We start from the raw sequence: 20,993 nt of genomic DNA, 5'->3' as shown, positions 1-20,993 counted from the left end.
CTGTTGACACAGGATCGAACCCTCCGCATCAAGCACACAGTTGATCTTGAAGGCTTTCTGCTGCTCCTTTTCTTCGGGCTCAAAGTTCTTGATTGCAATCCCTCAGACAGCACATACACCAGGGCCACTTTGGCAAGACATCAAATCTTGCTCCAGGAGTCGAGCTTTTTCTGAACGCACATATAGAAGCACTTCTTCTAGCCCACATATGACTTTCGATCAAAGCCCTGTGACATCAAGCTCAGATGAGAGACAACGTGCTATACTCCCCATGGAGTCTCAACGAGAGCCCCAAGCCACATTCTAACTTTTGCCACATCAATGTGACACATCCAGCTCTATATTCCTGTCGAGAAAGAATGAATAACACAATTCTCCTTTCATCTTGTCAGTAACCTCCTTTCCACCTCAAGTGGCCATTGTAGCCATGCGAGGCGCTAACAGGAACCTGTGAAAATGACCGTTTACTCAGTCAATCTTCAAAATCCGTGCCGAATTCCAGCTCTTGTCCCAGCGATGCAAACGCCAACATGTCCTTGAGCACTGACCCTGACTGAATGGGCCCTGGCTCTCCGATGCTCTGGCATCGCTATAATTGGTACCTTCGTTCGAGTTTTGCCAATGCGTGCTTGGTATGTCGAACCATGGCGACCGGCGCCACCTGCAACGCCAGTGACTCGAGTGTCGGTTTGTAGTTGGTATCTTGAGATCATATAGCGATCATCTTGTATGCCTTCTTCTTCTCCTTTGAGGTGTCTGGTTATCAGAAGTGCTGTTAGTCAGACACTTGGTTCTTCATAAATGGTTTGGTCTTGATGGATGTCTCTCTAGCATACTTGAGTCAAGTACTTGTTGAAGATGATAGAGATAACACCCAACGATGGATAGAACGCGTCGATCGACCAGCCTATATTTGAGGAGGTATTGTGGTGAAGATATGATGGCCATGGGTATAATGCCCAATGATGATAGAAAGAACTTGGAACTATGACTAGTTTGATTCGGGTGTTCCTCATGTATTGGAGCAGACATTGGAGAAGATAATTAGAGAAGAAGGAAGGAAGATTAAAAGCTGAGAAGATCTCTTTTATATTACAGCTGCTCGGTGAAGAGCTGTGAGGCATGAATTAGTAGATTCACGAATCAGACTTTCATCGGCGTAGCAACTACAGTTACTATTGCCTGCATTGAAAGCATTGAGTTAATGCAAGGGCTTGCGAATTGGCGATATTACCTTTCCTCGGTGCCTATTCTATAGTTTATTTCGTGTTTAGGAGGCTGTTTGGAGTGAATAGCTTGATATGAATTCATACCGTGTTGCTAACGGCGATTGCTTCATTATCACGTTTTGCTAATCCGTGAGTGAGCTGTTCAGGTAGTGGGATATCAGCATGGTAATCAGGCACGGCGTGTATTCCTCGTAGTGAGGGCATTCACGATGTGACCAATCAGTAAATCAAAGAACTTCATAGATTCATCTCTTCATTCCACGTATTAACTATTAACAGGTGTCCAGAGTATACATATGACAAAGGCATAGACTTAGGATTGGGCCTCCTATACAGGCTGGTCGTTCGAAATAGTTAGCAACTCTTGCCTGTTTGTCTCCGCAGACGTGGAACCTTCACTCCGATGATGGACATCCCCATCCGCTTGCTGGCTGTTCTGCCTATTCCTGAATCTTCCCCATAATTTTGAAGACAACAGCGATTTCATAACACTGTCCAGGCGCTCTAAGGCAGTTTCTTCATGATGATCGATCTTGCGAATCCATAGTCTATCCAAGGCATTCCGCAGGACCCATTCGTCGTTTTTCAATTTGACCCACCCCTTGTTCTTACTGAACGCTTTCGAGATGATGAATATAAGAAAGAGGACCATATGCTATTGGTATAGAGTTAGAATGGGAAAAAGTGCTCAGTTGTTGCATTGGCTTACCGGCCCGTACGCCATGGCGACTTCGGTGACAGTTGCGGTTTCACTCCACCATGTCGCGCTCGAAAATGCGAATATGGTGATACACCCAATCAGTCCGATCCAGGCCTGAAGTGGTTGTAGAATACGCAGACTGCCTTTAGCAATGTACTTTTCATCTAGTCGGATGTATTCAGGACGGTTGTGGTACCGAAGCCGGGGTTCGCATTTCTTCAACCTGCGCTAGCAATGAGTATCTCTTCACTATTGTATGTTGAGCAGACACACGAACCAGTAATAGTATCGAATAAATGCGAGACAGATAGCTGCCCATACGATCATTATAGCAGTGCTGGAGGAGATAGATATAACTTGGACCACCTGTCTGTATTAGCAGATACGCAGAGCAAATATATCACACCCACACACCTGCTGTACTGCAGAGCTATCTACGAGCTGTAGGAATGGGACCCAGCAGAATGCTAGAAGTGAGACCAGCAAGGATACAGCCGGAACTTTGGTGCCCTCGCTTAGAATTGCCAGCTTCTTCTTGACCCAGAGTTCTTTCGTCGAAGATCTGGGAAAGTGCTTCGCCATACCCCATAAGGTTCGGGAAGCAACGTACAGTGAAGTGTTGGCTGCAGAAAAGACACTGAAGAGTAAACAGCCGTTGAGGAATCCAGCCATTGACCGATTATTGGTGTGCAGCGCGGCTATGACGATCATGCTACTTGACGAACCAGGGTTAGAAGTAGCTGATAATGTGCTATTTGAAACTCCATCATGGAGTTTCGGTAGAGCAGAATCGTCCCACTTCACGTTGATGACCTCTCCCAACGTGCACATGATGTACACGACTACCGCTACATACGCAGTCCAGCGAGCCGGCCAGCGAAGGGCATGGCCGTCTCGAGCTTCAAACGCAGTCATGGCGTATACTTCTATGCCCTGGAAAGCGTATGCCGTGAGTGGGATAGCATAACTGGTACCATCTTAGCATTCCAGATGAATAGGTAAGGGGGCGGCGAGCTGACCACTGGGCTTGGCCGTTACTGCTGAAACCTTGTCCATGTTCAAAGCTAGGAGAAGACACTACAACAAGTGAGCTTTTACTGGAGCCTCAACGATGGCAACGAAATTAGAATAGTGCCATCTGGGATTGTCACTTACCATCGTCCGCAATTGTATAGAGATAAATTGAAATTGCCACAATCATCACCAGCTTCAGGAAACCACCAATCGTTTCCACAACACCGTACCACTGAGTTCATATCAGCTAAGTATCCATCAATTAGACGACACAACTCACGAAAACTCCAGTCATGTTGAGAAGGAATAAGATGACTGGAACCATAACGTAGCAGATAAGAACTCTCCACGCCGTTGCCAGGCCCCAGTACTCTAGGAGAGTCGCAGCCATGGAGGTTTGGCTGGCAAACGTTGCTGCGTATGCATACCTATTTCCCCGTTAGCTCCAAATGGTGCTTGGTGCTAGATCAAAAAAATTATTACCAATAAGCCAGTCCGATAACCCAGCCAAAGTCCTCGTCGACGAATGTGCGAACATATTCAACGATCGAATTGTAAACCGGGAACTGCTGAGCCAACTCGGCAATACACTCATTGACTGCTAGAACTACTATGCTGATGATAAGGACCGCAATAATCAAGCCCATTGGTCCCGCAATGGCGAGGGCCATTCCATTGTTGGTGAATATGCCACTTCCGATGACAACACTGAGTGTGATGAACTGAGGCCTATCAGCAACGACCAAGTCAACAAAAGCATCATGCATACAAAGATCTGAAACCCAAAAAGCTCCTGCCTAGACCCCGTCAGCATATCGTCAAATATTCCAAAATATTGCATACTTAAGCTTTTCTGGAGTGTCCACCTGGTTCGTCATTGTGCTCGGCTATGGCATCGCCCACTTAAAGGTGTACACTCTGTGCGGTGAAATCGGACATGTAGAATGGAAGATTCCAACAAAGAAATAAGCAGAGCATCTTAATAATCTTGGTAAAGATAGACTTGCATAATGAGTAAATACGCTAGGCCGGGGCATCTCTCGGATGGGGGAAATCACGAGGCAACCGAGAAGGGGGATCTCACACGAATCGGGGACATGACCAGATCAGGCTAATCCTGACTCGGAAGAACTACTAGTAATTCGAAAGTCTTGCATGGTGTATCTCAACAAATGATTGGCTGGTGATAAGAAAACACCCGCAGCCTCGTCGGACGCGACAGCACCGGGCGGGGAGAGAAGGCTGCCCTTAGTTGATTGCTTTCCTCCCTCGTCCAGTGCTATTGTGGCACGCAGATAAACCTCGAGAGCCTCATTTGGTGTGCATGGCGCTCTGTAGTGGTAACAGAATATTTGAATGCTAGCAGTCGTACACGAGGATTCGGCTCATTGTATATAACTAGCGCTCGGAACTGGCATTGGAAACTCTGGGGAACAGCGGCTACAACCTTGCGACCACGGCCATTCAGGTTTCCCTCATCCGAGTCTCTATGGCTTCTTCCAACCTTCCATATCGGCACGAACTTACCTCAGCCGCATCATCGTACATCGAAATGGACGAGGAAATAACAAGCTATGTGAGGGAGCGATATGACAACCAGGTCCAGACGAAGGTGGAAGTAGGTTTCCTGCCGACCATCAAGCCTGACATACAACGCGATGGACCGGCTGACGCTAATGACCATCATTGAACCCACAGTTTCGCAATGACCGATGGTGTGTTTGGGCTAGCATAAGATTTACTAAGGTATGTCATGGCTGTGCATCTTCTGATGGCAAGAGGATAAGTAAGAGGCTAACCTACTGACCAACAGGAAGAACTGGAGTATGTGTCTTAACATCAATCCACAGACGCCCGGCTGACCTGAGCCACCTCCCATTATAGTGAAATGGTACTGGAACTAAGAAGCCGCACCACAGCGCACCTGGCCGCGTGATTATGAGAAGCAGGGCGTCTGTATGGATAGGAACATCTTGATGGCTGGCCCCAATGCATTAGCTTGGGCGGCTGTACCAGTGTGGCAAGCTTCGGAATACGCGATGAGGAGGGCGAGGGTGTGTTTCAATGGACGGTGGGCGTGGCGCAGACAGGCTATGCCGTTGTTTGCTGGAAGACTAGTCCTAGATAGTCAGCCTTGACCGTAGATAACCGCCAATCAATCTGGCTGAGGCGTTGTGCATACATATCCGTATGATTTAGTCTCATCCCTCAGCCTTGCTGAACGCTGGTCGGCAAGGCTTACCCGAAAACTCTGAAGGCATCGTGGCCCCGAAGACCGAGAGACTCGCAAAAAGAACATTTTCTGGTTTCCATGTAGCTTTCAATATAAAGACAAGTTTGACTGTCATCTCAAGCTAGGCGAAAGTGGGAACGAAGTTGTGAGAAGAAGGGAAAGAAAAACGGCCAATACAATGACGGTGGACAATGACCCGGTCCAGATATGGCGCCCTTACCTGCAGCAACTGCCCTCTCACCACGACCCTTCCTCGGTCAACCTCGCCAACCTTGAGGACCATTTTCTAAACGGAGTCCCGCGGGTATTGACACGCAAAAACGAAACGCACGTCCGAGTAACGGATGTCTACGATGGTGGGTACCGTTATGGCCCTTCTGTGGCAGCATACAAACTCACGCTCATGTCTCGCAAGATCATCGTGCAACAAAACTTCACACGAATTCAAAATCGCTTCAGGATTTTCTGACAACAGAGTCGGCTATACCAGATGGATTGAATATCAGGATTGTGTATGTGTACATTGTCCTTGGCCAATGTCCATCGATATAATAAGGTGCTAATCAATATTGGGATCAAATAGGTCCATCTACTCCCCAGCCGCCATTGCCCCCCTAGAAGTTACTCCGCTGTCAATGGCACTCTTGCTAGAGCGATATGCCGTACATCCATCCTTTATTCAAGTGCTGCTTTCTTTCGGGAGAAATGTTCACATTTCAGAAGCAGGGAATGGCCTTTTGTGTGTGAACGAGCGAGACAACGACACCTGTGAGTCCTGATATTTTCTCTCGTCTACGACATCAAGAGAACAAACGGTAACACGAGACGGGTAGATGTTTCATACCAGCTCAACTATGTTGAGAAAACTGGACGCAGGCTGATACCGTGGTCATGGCGCCACACTGGGGTGTACCACCACCGTCGCCAACCAAGTCAGAATGAAAAAGGTTACGACTTTTTCATTCTCCTTCACCCAAATAAGGATAGTATCTCAGACAAAAGAATCCTGAACGGGCTTGGGATCTTTGAAGACTCGAGATTGCAGCCAGGCCTAAGCCGAAACGAAGCCAGGGACCAATCAATCCTGGTTCATTCGCTAGTTCTCTCCTCCTTCATTTGCAACTGGAGATGGTATCTTCGTTATCTCGGAGACCGATTCGAAGAATATGTAGGGTTCACAATTTCTCAGCGAGTTTCTGACCATCTTACCTCCCTTGGTCAGGCCTTTCATGATAGCACAATGACTGTTGGGCTAACAGCTTTCACTAAATCAGAATGACAGAGCTCTGGTAGACTTACCTGATGAATCCACTCCTAGAGAGAGCTATAAAACGGTTTCAGAGCTTCGCAATTTGAATGACTTTGCCCTGCGCGCACATATATGCTGTCGTGGCAACCTGGACTTAATTAGCGCCCTGAAACCCGTCATTGCCTCTTCGTTGCGTAGGAGGACATTGGAATCCGCGGGACAAGCTCTCCCGGGGTGCGAAGCACTATTATTAGCGCTCCAGGGCTACATAAAGAGCTGTGAAGAGCTGATTCCAAGGATGAGGAACGCGATTGATCTGGTTGGCTTCCAAATCCTCTGTGTTGTCAATCGAAGGGCATTATGCTAACGCAACACAGGCTGGCTATACACTTTCGCTGCACAATCAACTTGAAACAGCAAGAGTCGACCGTGAACTGCGCGATCTGACCAGTAGCTTAAAGCGGTTGCAGGAGGACAACATGAATGACAGCGCCGCAGTCAAAGTAATCACATTCGTGTCGGCAATCTACTTACCCGGCTCTTTCATCGTCAGCTTATATGGAATGAATTTCTTCGTCTTCGATGAGGACTTACGCCAAATTGTTATTGCCAAGGACTTCTGGGTGTTTCTCGCCACCTGGTTACCGCTAACCATGGTCACAGGGTTGATATATGTGTTGATTGTATGGTTCGATGCCTGGTGGAAAAGGAAGCCGTTCCGCTTTTTCCAGCGTCCGGGGAAGGAAGACGTGAGTGAACCAGAGATGCAGGTTGGGAAGGAGTTTGCAAGTGAGTGAGGTGTACTATAGATCTGGTAGTCGTTGTTTCTTTTTCTTTTCTTTTTGCAGTCTAGGCTAAATATCATGCGTCAATGATGCCCATTACTGGGAGGTAGGTCAGATATGAAGAAGCTGGTCTCGTTCCATAATACCACTGTTGCTACCCCCAGCTGCTCATAGGCCCGTACTTTGCTGGCCTGCTTGAAGCTCTTTGGAACTTCTAGGACTTCACTGCCCCGGGTAATTGAGGCATGAGTTTGGTTTTCTCGGCGGGTGATTTCAAAGCGATGTAGATATAATCGTGCCGTAATTAGATGACCGCTTTTGACCAGCCCGAGCAGATACTCATCACCAATCATGCAGCTGACTATCACATTCAAAGTATCAAATGGGCGCTCGATGCGCTCTGGTTCAACGCTATGTGTCCCACTGCGCTGCTGATTCAGAGTAACAGCTGTGTACCTGTTCTGGTCATCTGCAAGGACACACCCTTCACCAGAACTATAAGGCATAACTGAAGTATTCCAGTGGAATCGATGCTGCTTTATATATGCTTAGTTTCGCATCATCTAACACGGGCGGCTGTAGTATGGCCTACCAGAGAATAGTGAACAGCGAAGTCTGGTTCATCTGTCATCCCCTCGACTTTCCAAACGTACAGAGACTCATGCTTTGAGCTCCTTGCCCACACAAACAAGAATTTACCATTGGCGTTGAATATGGCCTGCGTGAATGATTGATCCGAGCTGGGCAAGGTTAGTGTGCGCCGCACATCTGATGACGAATGGGACGACCAAGACAGTAGTATTATTTCCTTGTCCTGGACTAAAGCGAATAGACCATGCGGAGATACGGCGACCGATAGAACTAACTCCGGGACTATGGGTAGGCTTGTCTCGAAGCCTGAATTAACCTCCCCAATATGAAGCTTAGTTTCATTAGTACAATCCCGTAAGCTGTACAAAGAAACTTACCATTCTTTTCCCTTCTCCCTTACGGGAACCTTTGCAGAAACCCCAAATTGCGAGGTACTGGCCTTCGATGACAACCTCGGCATTTCCTAATCTCCCAAAAAGTGATAGGAATCCAATCTCTTCGATCTGTTTTTGCGTAAGGTCCAAGTTCAGTATTTCAACTTTGTCACTGAATACTACTGCAATTGGGACCTTGCCTTGGCAGCTTGTCCGCGACATATAGGCGTCAATGAAATGTTTTTTGCCATGTGGTAGTAGCTTGCTCTGTCCCTGCAAGCCCGACTCTCTGAGAGGTTCTCGGAGATCTGGCATTCGATAGGATGGCTGACTGGATAATGGACTGGAAGGTTGACTCGATGATTGACTGGGTGAGGGACTGGGTGAGGGACTGAATGGCTCACTGCGTAGCTCACTGGATCGACTATTTGATCGATTGTGAGACTGACTAGATGATGAACTGCTTGACTGCCTGAACGGAGGCTCGGCTGGGGACTTGAGTGGCTGCGAATCGCGGATTTGAGGCAGGTCGCATGATTTGTACACACCTCTAACGTATTCCACAAGCTTTTGCGCTTTGGGCCTGTGCTCCTTGTCTATGATAAGGATGTCTTTGATTGTCTTCACCCATTCGCCTACTACCCTCTCAGTGGAATTCTGATTGTGCTCAAGCCATCGGACAACCGAATCTCGTACTTTGAAACCTGTCGCTTGAGGCGACAAGCTCTGAGCAAACTGTTCATCCCAGTAATAGTCATTTGTGGCTTCAATTTGCCTTTTCTCGGCTAAATGTCGAACACCTTCGCGTCGTCCGATTGCCCAGGCGAGTACCTCAGTGAAAATGCACCCGTAAGCCCAAATATCACTTCGACGACCTATCTTGTTAGCCGTAACTGTTGACCCTGTTCGGATAATAGCTTCCGGTGGTCGATAGGTTCCTCTTCCCCGGTGAGGGTTCACTTCAATGGTCGGTTCCTGGTAACAGCCTCTGACACTGAGTGGACGGCCTGAACCAAGCTTCTGGGGTTCAAGCACGGAAATGCCAAAGTCAGATATCATCCACTTCCCTACAACAGAGCTTGCATCATTCCTGATTAAGATGTTGTCCGGCTTGAGGTCTAAATGAGCACACATGATGTGCTCGCCATCAACCTGAATATAGTCGTGCAACCACTGAATAGCGCATGCCAGAGCCCAGCATTGATACAACAATGGCTTGAATATGGCTGTATCACTTTCCTCCGGTATGCCAGGAAATTGATTGTGAATTTCATAGCTCCCAGCACCACCATATAGAAATTGGTGCAGATCCCCATGTTCGGCATATGGGAAGAGAATATAGTAGTTGTGTGGACCATGGTCCACAGCCGTGTAATGCTGCAGAATGTGATGCTGTGTTGTCAAACTCTCCTTTAAAATTGTGAGATTCTTGTGTTCTTTGAGAAAAGCTTCCTTGAGGTCGAATTTCTTGCAGGCAACTTTATAGGCGAAGTTGTAGTAACTTTTACTATCTGTTTCCCAGTACCGTGGCGTTATAGTCACCAATTCCACTTCTCCAAAGCCCCCAATGCCCAGCTTCTCAGGCTTTATCTCAAATGGTAGTCGACGCTTAGAAGAAACACAATGTAGGGGAGTTGTGCAAGAGATAACTGTTGGGCAAAAGTTGCATTGAATGTTATCGAATCGGTCTACTTGCTGTGATTGATCAGGAAGGAAAGTTTCGATTTGCTCTCGCTCTAGCGGAAGATCCTTATCGGTTATATTCCCAGCAAGAAATAAACTCCGGAAGTTTGCTAGGCAATGTGTGGCCTCGATTGATACGAGAGTGGAAAGGATGGCAATGAAGTTGTCTTGGATGTTCTGCAGATCGTCATCGATGCGGCGGTCGGTATAGAGCACTTTGTGGATGCGATCTTCCGTCTGCCATATTTTCAACAGATCTTGATACGAAATGAACCGGCTGGCAGGCTCGAGTCGTCGCTTAGTATGATTCTCTAGGTCATTCTTAATATTCTGGCAGGCCGTGAAGAATTCGGAGCCCGGCTGAGGAGCACTCATTTGGTCGAAAAGCAGGAGTCGGACGACATGGAAATGGCACAGCCCAGTGGGAGTGAGGAAAGTAGAGAAGGTACTAAGAAGGGTGGTGGTAAGCCGGACAGGAAAACGCACCTGCCTGACTGAACACACGGTCATGTGCAGGAGGCACTGACTGATGACGATGATAAGCAGCCTCCTCTTGCCGAAGTTGCGATTGCTAAACCGAGGTTAACCGAAGCAGACTACTACTTACTAAGTACACTTTTAACTACCACCATCACCACCACCACTGCTAGTACTTACTACTAGTAACCAGCCAATGCTATTAGATCAAAGAGACCAGTGATTCTCTATCGTGATCTAATATTCATTGTAGAGTCATGAGAAAGCTTCCGTAGGTGTAGTAAGTGTAGATACAGATGAGTAATGCCCCATATCGGGTATTTCTACACTTTCTCTCCATCTAAATTGAATTCCTTGGTGGACATAATTTTCGTTCTTCCGTCCTGAAGACGCGAATTATGCTCATCCAAGTGCAGCCCATTGGCGTATGTAATAGAAAAGCGTAGGTAGGGCAATGAGTAAGCGAACTCAGCTTTTCCAATCATTCAGGAACGGCTTCAGCTCCCTTCACTACTGCAGGAGCCTGACAAGATAGAGGCCGCTGCCCAACAAAGAGCCTCGTTGCCCAAAGACCGTAAGCGAGTCAGCCACTCTGGTTGGCGGTGCAGCTTGTGGCTTATGCACAGCCTTACACACTACTGTTATGATTTAAATCTCATGGTCTCACATGATTGTATGAATATAGATCCTTGCTCATCACTGCATAACTTGGTGACCATGGATTTCTAATTACTCCATACAGGAACCTGAGCTCATCGGCCTCTGAGACGATCTTCAAGCGGCTGAATGATGCCAAGGAAATGGCAGGGCAGCATCCGACAAGCATCGCTTTATCTCCGGGCAAGCAAGGAACCTCCTTCGAACAACACAGTCGAGGGGCTGATCGGAATGGCGTTCTGACAGCGCAAATAGCGCATGCTTAGCGAAGTGATGGACCAACAAGTCACAGCTGAGTCGCGATCCCACCGAATCAGGTCATGAAAGCGCACTGGTATGGAGTACTCCGTACTACTCCCTAGAAAGCAAGACGCTGAGCTGATCGGGGAGGGATGAGACGGATCAGCGATGGACGGTGTCAAGACTTGACCAGGATTAGGCCTTAGCTTCGTTTAGGTTCACCACTGGTTTCGCGTGAAACCCCGGCTTCGGGAACCGCAGTGGGGAAGGTCTAGCAGGGGTGGGAAATTACCACTCTTGTTAAGTCACTTCGCTAGTAGACTAGTCCCGTGGGTGAGGCGGATAGTTCCTTATTCCCTCTCTCTCCTTCCACTTCAACTCAATAGAACAACTACCCCATTCACTACTATTATGGGGTTTCACTAACATTTCAGTTCACTGAATAATTGTTCTGACTGATTCATAATGATGATGGAGACTTTGCAGAGGCAATTGACTAACGACTTCTCTGTCGTTTGTCAATCTTGGTCTGCTCGCACATCGCCGACTCCGTACTAACGAGTTAGTGTGAGCCGATTCTTTGTCCACGATCCCTGTCCGATCCCCATCGGGCTAAGTTAATCACCGGGGTCTTTCCGACCAACAGATAGGGTCAGCCATACAGAAGCCGTTGAAGCCGAGCCTACTAAATGAGCAGTTCCAAAGACATTGAGGGTCTTGGAGTCACAGAAAACGCTTTAGTGGGCCGGCTAATTATCGTCGCATGCAGTGGTGTCTTGTTACAGTGCCCCGAGTAGCTTTAGCACGTCCCGCCAATCGAGACTGTTTCCCTCTTAAACTGTCCAGGGCAGGCATTGCTAGTTCAAAATCTACTTCCCTGTGGTCATAAATGCTCAGACTTCGCTCCTAGTCCGGGTGTCCTCACTTCCTCCTTCCGTGTTTATTCATCCTGCTGTGCATTATCACCTTTGGGAGTGATGTTACGCCCAATGTGGTATCAGGCTGGGACATGTCTGCTTTTTGGGCTTTTCGTTACGGTGTCAGCACTGGATCTGGACATCAACAGTACACGTAAGTTTTCTCTCGTCTGGATCATCGCGAAGGGACCGATGAGCTAACTGGCCCTCTTTTGCACCACGTCCAGAGTCGCTCAAAGATGCCGCAACAGTGACAGTTCAGAACACGCTCACCAACTCATCACTTAGCGGCAATGTCAACCCGGTGTATGGTGATGCTAATGAGTGGCTATTTAACTCCTCCACCGTGGAGGCGTGGCTATACTCGACTTTGATTCCGTATTGGAATCTCACTGGAAACGATAGCTACAATAATCTTATTAGCAAGCGCATGTATAGTATGGCAGGACTGGAACTCGGAGATGGATGGGCGGCATCCGACAATGATACCAACATGAACCATGGAGCTTGGGCACTGGGCGCTGTAACAGCGGCTGAAATGGGCTTCCCAGCCGACTCTACCAAAAAGTCTTGGCTGACCTATGCGAGTCAGGCTCAGGGGACCATGAGGAGTACATTCACATTTTCAACTGTGTGCGACGGTGGCCTCGAAGCTGGCAATAGTGTTTTACAACCGGCGAACGAGTCGATGAAAGACGCCCTGAGCAACGGAGAGTTCCTGCAATTGTCCGCGCGACTAGCATATCTTACCACGGGTGATAACCAATCTGCTTATGCAGACGATGCAGTCACGATTTGGAACTGGTGTGTGGATAACGATATGGTGGTGGAGTCAAATTGGACCGTCAATTTTCTGGTGACGAATACGACCGCCTCAGGAGATTGTACGGCGATGACTACGAATAATGGACAATACACATATGCCTATGGTTTGTACATGAGCGCAGCGGCATACATGTATAGTGTGGTAGGTTTGCAAAGGCTCCACCATGGTGTGCAAGAAAATTATGGCTAATCATGTGGGCTTAAACTAGACCGGCGCAGCTGTTTGGAAGAAAAGGGCAGAAGGGCTGTTAAATACCATCATGAACACGTTTATTGACGATGGTGTGATACAGGAACTTGGAATTAAATGGAAGGCCGGCACAGGTTTCACGGGTTCGAATATGGACGATGATACTTATTACGCCTTGAAGGGCCTCCTGGCATCATGCCTTGCGGCGGTGACGCGCCTCATGCCAGAGACTGTGGACACTATTGAGCCTCTCCTCCGGAACACTGCAGAGGCTGTTGCGAAGCAATGCAGCGGCATGAGCAACGGCACTGTCTGTGGTTCCGATTGGACCAAATCGACGTATGATAAGGATCCCAATTTCTTCAGTTCGATGAGCGCCGTGAATGCATTTACTGCGAATTTGTTGATGTCACGGAGCTCCAATAGCTCAAGCACCACGGGATCGAGCACCAACGGAACAAGCACGGACGCGGAAAGTAGTGGAAGCTCAGGTGGGCTCTCTGGCGGAGACATTGCTGGTATTGTAGTCGGATCCGTTGCTGGCGCGGCCTTGATCGCTGCTGTGGCCTTTCTCATCCTCCGCAAGAAGAGGAAGCAAGCCGCCAGTGGAGCCGGAGTAACACCGGAGAAGAGTGTGACCACTGACTCCAAAGGCGGCTATCAGGCTGCGGAGCTCGAGCCACGAGAGGTTGCGGAGCTTCCCCAGGGCGCTGCCTCCTACAATTTCCCGGAGATGGACACCGACACTGCGATGGAGCAACCGCCCCAGGAGCTGCCGCCCCAGGAGCTGAAAACGACGAAGACGATCCGTTATGAATTGGCCTAGCTGTGATGTAAAATTATACCGACTAATGTACATAGAAGGGAGTGCCGGGGATTCGTAATACACGACCTAGCAAACGATTCATCTTTTAACTGAGGAACAGTGTTATCTAGATCATACTGACAGGTATATCTACTGCTTTTTTATTCCAGGTTTCAAGTGATCTGCATGCTACGCGCCAAGGTGTTGATCCTGTTATCGCTTCATAATAGTAGCCTCCATAGCAGGTCCGGTAGTAGATCTGATAGTAGTAGCCCAGGTAATAACCCCGAGAGCCCCGAGAACCCCCATACAACCTACACCTGGATCCAAAAAAAGAATCATTCAAAAGGATATTCGCCTTTCCCGATATTCCCTGATTGTAAACAACCTTAGGAAATCTAGACTTTGAACGGCTCTTGGCACTAATGCACAGTAGGCAAGGCTTGTCGTCTACACAGGGATGTGCAGCTGGCAAATCATTTTTATCACATGATTCATACCAACAGCTATATTTAACTGAAAGCTGCCGCTGTTGCTTTCTTGCATCCAAAGGGGATCCCATTACTAAGCTAATACCGGCAAATCGATGTCTGTATGGCCTACAGAGTGATTGCCGAAAATATCTTACGTGAGATCTTTGCCTAAAATTCCCTTAACTAACCATGTTTTATAGACATAATCGACACTAACCTTGCTAGGTAAGGTGTGTAGCAATGCTGGAGCGGATTCTCTCCGACTGATACCAACCGCTCCCGATGTGCGGATCAACTTCACTCCAATCCTTCCCTTCTGGATGAGTATGAGATACAGATATTATTATGTCTCGTTTGTACACTGCGCGAAGCGTCATCAACATTACCTTTTTTAGTACAACAGCATATCATGATCGTTGAATGGTCTCCAGAATACCCCTCACTTTTCCCCCGTCCACCTGAGCCTCCCCCGCCCGGGAAACACTGTCTACCCCACAAACCAGTCGAGCGAAATGTGGAGAGCGATTGCAGACGTCTGCAAACACTGCCTTTGCATGTGCACGAACCACGCTAATCAATGCCGTACTCTTCATCCGGCTTCATAACCTTTTGACTCTGGCCAATGTCCTCTCCGCATTTTGCTTGGAGACTGAACTACTCCTCTTTTAGAGTGATACCAGTAATACGCTTGTTCCACGGAATGTTGAAATGGGAAGAAGGATAAACAGATTGCGGGTCTCTGTATAGTCAAGTCCACCTATGACGTCCCTGTTCTCTCCAGGTTATCTGGACTTCTCTCCGGAGCTTGCGAGCTGCGGGGGAGGATTATGACTGCCGTTGTTCTTTCCCGAGCGAAGATCTTCTTCTCGGGCATCGTTGAGATTGTTTATGAGAGCAGCTGGTGGATGCTTCCTTCTTCCTATAAATCGCTCTGCAGCAGGCATCCGACATAATGGGTAACATGCGGCGACCGTTTTCGCAAATTACAGTCTGCAGTTCTCCTATCCGTCGTCTTTCGCCATACTAACAAAACAAATCCTCGCAGACATTGTCAACGTATCGAATCGGTCAACATGATTCTCCGCTCCATGGCGTGGACCTCAATGTCGATATTATCCCTGTCTGGGGTAACGGCAACATCAAGTCCCTGCACTAAAGAGACGTTCTCGTCTCTCAACTTGAGCAATATCGATATACTGTCGCTCAATGTCACCGCTGCACACAACTTTGCAACCAGTGCTACACTATCTAGTGGGACCACCTCAGCACCCGTAGGCCAGATGCCGACAACGGTGGACATTTGCATCGTGTCATTGCAGTACACACACCCTGGCCAGAACGACATTGTTAATACCTACATCGGACTGCCTCTTGATGCCAACAGCTGGAACTCACGCTTTCTCATGGACGGGGGTGGTGGATGGGTAGCTGGAGGGCTTGATGAAATTATAGCTCCCGTCTCTGCCGGATACTCATCCTCCTCGACCGATGGGGGGCACAATAGTACCGCCTCAACGGCAGACTGGGGTTTTGTGAGTGAAGGCAATACCAACTGGCCGGCGCTATGGGATTTCTCCAGTGTGGCACTAGGCGAGGCAGCTGTACTTGGGAAGCTGGCTACGGAAATCTACTTTGGTTCGCTGCCCAAGTACTCGTACTGGAATGGATGTTCTACTGGCGGGCGACAGGGACACATGATGGCCCAGAGATTTCCGACCTACTTTGATGGTATTGTGGGAGGCTCGCCGGCTATCAATTGGGATAAATTTCAACTGGCTGAGTTCTGGCCTGCTTTCCTGGCGCAACTTCTTGGTGTGTTGCTATTGCTGGGTTTATTAGAATCATGCTAATCATTATCTCACAGATACACAGCCGCCTGCATGTGTCCTCGATGCATTTACGGATGCTGCCATCGAAGCCTGTGATTTGCTGGACGGAGTGAAGGACGGAATTATTTCTCTTCCGGGTCAATGCCATTATGAAGCGTCGTCGATTGTCGGCCAGACAGTAAATTGCAGTGATCCGGACGGACAGATTACAATTACGGACAAGATGGCTGAGCTAGTCCAAGGCATGTGGGATGGACCTATATCACTCGAAGATCAGTTCGAGTGGTACGGACTGGGTTATGATGCCGATCTAACAGCCCTCCTTACGACAACCTGCACATTGGTTGATAACTGTACTGTGACACCTTTTAGTATCAGCGCCGACTGGGCCCGGATTTTCTTGGCTAGAAACTCATCCTTTAGTGTTCAAGGCCTAACGCGACAAGACTTTGACGATCTCTACCGCGAATCAGTTGACCAATATGCTTCCATTATTGGAACACGCAATCTTGACTTGACGGGGTTCAAGATTGCGGGAGGAAAGATGATTTCTTGGCATGGAATGCAAGACGAGTTGATTCCGACCAACGGTACAGTGGATTATTACAGTCGGGTGATGGATTTGGATCCCAGTGTTACAGACTATTACCGCTTTTTCCTGGCACCTGGAGTTGCTCATTGCGAGGGGGGTAATGGATTCGATCCTAATGATTATGTGTTTGAAACGCTCAGGGCATGGGTTGAGAACTCAACAGTGCCTGATACTTTGGAAGCAACTGCTGTGGCAGTGGCTGGCTCGAACAGCAGCTCAACTCGAACGGCGTATCTTTGTCCTTATCCGAAGATCTTCACCTATGTTGGTGGAGATCCGAACGATGCGTCGTCTTTTAGCTGTGCTTGATATAGAATTAGCCGAGATGGATGTCCCCATACTCCATACAAAGTATGGAGTTGGAATATGGAGTATCAGGGTTGCCTAAGGGTCCAAACTGAATCGCATACTTAACTACAGCAGTTAAAAATAAAAACCAATATTCAACCGCAATGTCTCAGTTATCCACCGAAATCATGCTATAAATAATTGGTCGAAAATCATCCGTCGTCGCGAGGAGAGAGACGATCAACCAGCAAGTCATTAATTGAGTTGCCTGCAGGGCCCTTTCATAGTAACTTGGAATGAGTGGTACCTACATGGACCACAGATCCCCTCTCCCCTCATGCCATGACTGGATTCTACCATCCCTAAGCTTCTCGGCACTTTATTAGATGCGGGTGTGACCCGTGTGTGTGTCTTGGCTACCATCCATGTCCGACAGCCATAACCTTTTCAACAAATTTTCTACACCAAGGACCATCACCAGTCCATCAATAACAGAACAGAATCAATAATAATAATAATAATAAGATAAAATCATACAATCACCACATTAATTTATCTCCGACCTCCCACCACCTCAACCCAATACCGAAAAACAAGATAAAAGAAAAAGAATGATGATAATCGGACATCACTACCCAATCGGGCATCCCGAATCTCTTCTGCCTGAATCACTCCAACACAACATTACAAACAAAACAAAAGCGGGGGTGGTTGTTAGTTGTTTCCGACCCGCCATCCGCTCTCCCTCGCTTCCAATCATTCATTCCCCTCTACTCCGTACTAACTGGGTAGGGTTTGCTTCATTTCTGATTTCTCCTTCGCTGGAAATTCTGGTGCCTGAATTAATGAATGATTAAGTTGTGATGTGATGGGTGGACTATTTTTAGATCATCGATAGATAAAAGTAAGTAGTAAATCAGGGTTCAATGTGACGGTTATTGATTGGATTAGTTACCATCGATCAATCAGGTCGTACACTAGTTGAGAGTTCTGGTCGTGTTGTGTTGTGGTTATGCGGTGTACACTTATGCAGGATACCAATAATTTACCTGAGCTAACGGTATGATGAGTGATATGATATGAGATGAGATGATATCGTGGTGATCGGTCAGTCCACTCTACTTACTCTGTGCTTGTGCTTGATTTTTTTCTTGGTGTCGTTAGTGGGTCATTAAGATTAATGAATGGGGCGGTGTTGAGAGTTGGAGTAGTATCGGGGGTTTCTTGATTTTTTTTTTTTTTTTCCTTCCTTCCTTGCTTGCTTTTCTTCGGGGTTGGCTGGTATCGTAGAATTGCTTTTTATTGCCTTGCCTTGATAACATGGAATAATTTCCATTGCCTTATTGTGTAACTTGTCTAGCTATCCTGAGGAATAGATGCAGTAGGTATGTACACAACAGCTGAAACAAACCACCTATTTACACAGTATCTTTCTAGCTAATTAGCTAGCTAGTTAACTAACTGATCATCCGAGCTGCTACTACTTGCATCGGAGATACCACTCACTCACTACCACTACATAATGAATTAGACCCATCTCTAAAGAGAATAGTTCAAGTAGTTAGATATCTATCTGCCTACACCCTCACCTTCACCCTCACCTCCAACCACCACTTATCTTAATTCTAGTCGGAGACTAAACTAATAATATCACAAACACACTATTAAGTAAGAACCAAACATCAACCCCATCTAACTAGTCAGTTAGCTACTACCCATCCCCACAGACTTATTCTACTACTAGTAGTTTTACTGTGTCTCGAATAGTGCCGACCCGTGCGCTGTGTGTGTGTGTGCCGTCCGTTCCAATCTGCATGATGGTGTCTCTGCATGCATGCTACACTAACTAACCACTTACCACTAATTACTACCTAGTACTGTTGTTCTGCTGTACTTATTCCGCACTTATCCCCGTCTTTTTCTGTAGGAGCCTAGTCTTACTACTTACTTACTTGCTTTCTTTTTCTTCAACACACCCCCACCCATACCACTCACAACTTACAACTTACACCCTCGAGTTACTGCCTACTGCCTACTTTCTCGTCTTGATGCGTCCGGTCCTTGTCGAATGATGTATTGATACCCTAATTATTCAACATACTACATACCCACTTTACGAGTTTATGGTTGTTTGTTAACGTTCCGAGTTACGAGGATATACACTGGTTTCAATTTCTTTTTTCTTCTTCGGTCTTGACGATTTGGTGCACTGGTGGTGGTGCTGCGGTCCGATGATATGATACCCTTACGACACAGCCACCTCAATTCCTCCTCCCAATCACGCACACGCGCACGCTACTTGCTCCTTGTTCTGGGGTTACTCCTGCAGGTACATGTACCGCTGGTTGCGGGGGATGATAACTCTAATTGTGAGTGTAATGTCCTTAAACTTCGTGATAGAAGCCCCAGGCAACTAACGAGTGGGTGATGTGGTGTGATAGGTTCCTCCACCTCGACGATATCCTCCCAATCCGATGCGGACTCGCTCTCCTCGTGCGATACCCTCTCCGGTACCCTGACTATCTCTTCCTCTGCGACGGGCAGTATCTCGCTCTCCAATATCGAGACTATCAATGGCGGCATCACCATCCAGGATGTATCCGGCTTGACGTCGTTCTCGGCATCGGATCTACAGAAAGTGAATGGGAAGATATATATCTCGGGGAATGATGACTTGACGAATTTGTCGTTTCCGGATTTGGAAAAAGTCCCCGGGGAGATTGATATCGAGGGGAACAAGGAGTTGAGGGATATTGTATTCCCGGATCTGAAGAATGTCGATGGGAGCTTGATTTTAAAGGGGACTTTTAACGAGTGGGTCTTCCGTTTCCTTTGCTTTATGAGGGATATTTTTCTAACGTTGGGCAGGATCAAATTCGAGGATCTCGATAAGGTCAAAGGACAAACGGTGATTAACTCCCATGGCGGGTCGTTTCGATGCTCGAGTCTCAACTCTCTTCGTGATGACGACGATGACGACGATAATAATACCCGCCGTCGCCGCGACAACAGCAACAACAACGGCGCCTTTCAAGGTTCTTACACCTGCACCGACGGTTCCAGCAGCGGACTCAGTGCGGGCGCCAAAGCCGGTATCGCCATTGCCGTGATTGTACTGGTCCTTCTCATCCTTGTTGGTTTGTGGATGATGTATCGGAAACAGCGGAAGCGGCGCAGAAGACGGAATGATGATCAGAGCCAAATGATGTATACGCCTGTCGGGGTCGGCCTTCGGGGCGGCGGTGGTAGTAGTAATCGAGACGAGGAGTCGGCAGCTGGTGATGAGAAGCCTGTTACCGGAGTCCCGAATCCCGCCGTACTCAGGCAGAATAGCGACCCTGTTATTGCGGCTAGTGCCATTCCCCGGAAACCGATATCGCCGCCACCGCCATCGAACGAGATGAACAGGGAATCTATGGTGTCCATGTCGACGTCTCCGCCCCTCCCTGCTGCGTTGGTCCCAGGAGATCGCTCGTCTGCGTCGCCGCCGAATGATGCGGATGGACGATCACTGTTCCTGCATCCGATCCCCCGGAGGCGACCGTCGGAGACGGATGTGCCGTTGCTGGATAGTGGTGACGTGCATGAGGCGCCCGGAAGTCCAGTACAACGGCCAATGTTTGAGCTAGATGCAGGGCCCGTGCGAGGAACGCATCAGCAACCTATTAACCATGAGTAGCATGCGCTGCAGTTTATGATTTGCATATCCAATGTATATACCTGAGCGGTCAATAGTCCAAAAAGATTCACGAAGATAAGAATATCTAACTGTACATTAGATCACGAATCATAACAAAGAAAACCAAACCAAATGCAACCGATATCCCCAATCATGATAGTAT

The 20,993-nt window shown here is 47.8% G+C and overlaps 7 protein-coding genes across 7 annotated transcripts; 5 read left to right on the top strand and 2 right to left on the bottom strand.

The window, feature by feature from the left end:
• Nucleotides 1-1,557: 1,557 nt before the first annotated feature.
• On the bottom strand, nt 1,558-3,821 carry AtWU_06459 (amino acid transporter; the record flags this gene model as incomplete). Its single annotated transcript, XM_035501568.1, has 10 exons — nt 1,558-1,884; nt 1,939-2,152; nt 2,207-2,295; nt 2,344-2,896; nt 2,949-3,006; nt 3,085-3,175; nt 3,224-3,371; nt 3,427-3,665; nt 3,713-3,740; nt 3,787-3,821. The coding sequence occupies 10 exons, from the start codon at nt 3,819-3,821 to the stop codon at nt 1,558-1,560; spliced, it is 1,782 nt and encodes a 593-aa protein (XP_035357461.1).
• Nucleotides 3,822-4,432: 611 nt separating this feature from the next.
• AtWU_06458 (uncharacterized protein) lies at nt 4,433-4,879 on the top strand (the record flags this gene model as incomplete). The annotated part of the gene is made up of 4 exons (XM_035501567.1): nt 4,433-4,561; nt 4,642-4,689; nt 4,757-4,767; nt 4,828-4,879. 4 exons carry the CDS (start codon nt 4,433-4,435, stop codon nt 4,877-4,879), a joined length of 240 nt encoding a protein of 79 aa, XP_035357460.1.
• Nucleotides 4,880-5,354: 475 nt separating this feature from the next.
• On the top strand, nt 5,355-7,222 carry AtWU_06457 (uncharacterized protein; the record flags this gene model as incomplete). Its single annotated transcript, XM_035501566.1, has 6 exons — nt 5,355-5,532; nt 5,592-5,688; nt 5,760-5,944; nt 6,010-6,344; nt 6,451-6,744; nt 6,803-7,222. The coding sequence occupies 6 exons, from the start codon at nt 5,355-5,357 to the stop codon at nt 7,220-7,222; spliced, it is 1,509 nt and encodes a 502-aa protein (XP_035357459.1).
• Nucleotides 7,223-7,293: 71 nt separating this feature from the next.
• Nucleotides 7,294-10,233, bottom strand: AtWU_06456 (kinase-like protein; the record flags this gene model as incomplete). The annotated part of the gene is made up of 3 exons (XM_035501565.1): nt 7,294-7,743; nt 7,803-8,132; nt 8,179-10,233. 3 exons carry the CDS (start codon nt 10,231-10,233, stop codon nt 7,294-7,296), a joined length of 2,835 nt encoding a protein of 944 aa, XP_035357458.1.
• Nucleotides 10,234-12,221: 1,988 nt separating this feature from the next.
• Nucleotides 12,222-13,990, top strand: AtWU_06455 (glycoside hydrolase family 76 protein; the record flags this gene model as incomplete). The annotated part of the gene is made up of 3 exons (XM_035501564.1): nt 12,222-12,303; nt 12,377-13,116; nt 13,184-13,990. The coding sequence occupies 3 exons, from the start codon at nt 12,222-12,224 to the stop codon at nt 13,988-13,990; spliced, it is 1,629 nt and encodes a 542-aa protein (XP_035357457.1).
• A 1,525-nt stretch (nt 13,991-15,515) lies between these two features.
• On the top strand, nt 15,516-17,172 carry AtWU_06454 (tannase and feruloyl esterase; the record flags this gene model as incomplete). Its single annotated transcript, XM_035501563.1, has 2 exons — nt 15,516-16,254; nt 16,307-17,172. 2 exons carry the CDS (start codon nt 15,516-15,518, stop codon nt 17,170-17,172), a joined length of 1,605 nt encoding a protein of 534 aa, XP_035357456.1.
• Nucleotides 17,173-19,387: 2,215 nt separating this feature from the next.
• AtWU_06453 (putative GPI-anchored cell wall protein Pst1) lies at nt 19,388-20,830 on the top strand (the record flags this gene model as incomplete). Its single annotated transcript, XM_035501562.1, has 3 exons — nt 19,388-19,520; nt 19,593-19,965; nt 20,020-20,830. 3 exons carry the CDS (start codon nt 19,388-19,390, stop codon nt 20,828-20,830), a joined length of 1,317 nt encoding a protein of 438 aa, XP_035357455.1.
• Nucleotides 20,831-20,993: the final 163 nt, after the last annotated feature.

Source organism: Aspergillus tubingensis (assembly GCF_013340325.1).
Source record: "Aspergillus tubingensis WU-2223L DNA, scaffold_8, whole genome shotgun sequence".
Lineage (NCBI taxonomy): Eukaryota > Fungi > Ascomycota > Eurotiomycetes > Eurotiales > Aspergillaceae > Aspergillus > Aspergillus tubingensis.
The sequence above is the reverse complement of the archived record's forward strand: the minus strand, read 5'-3'. Positions and strand labels throughout refer to the sequence as shown.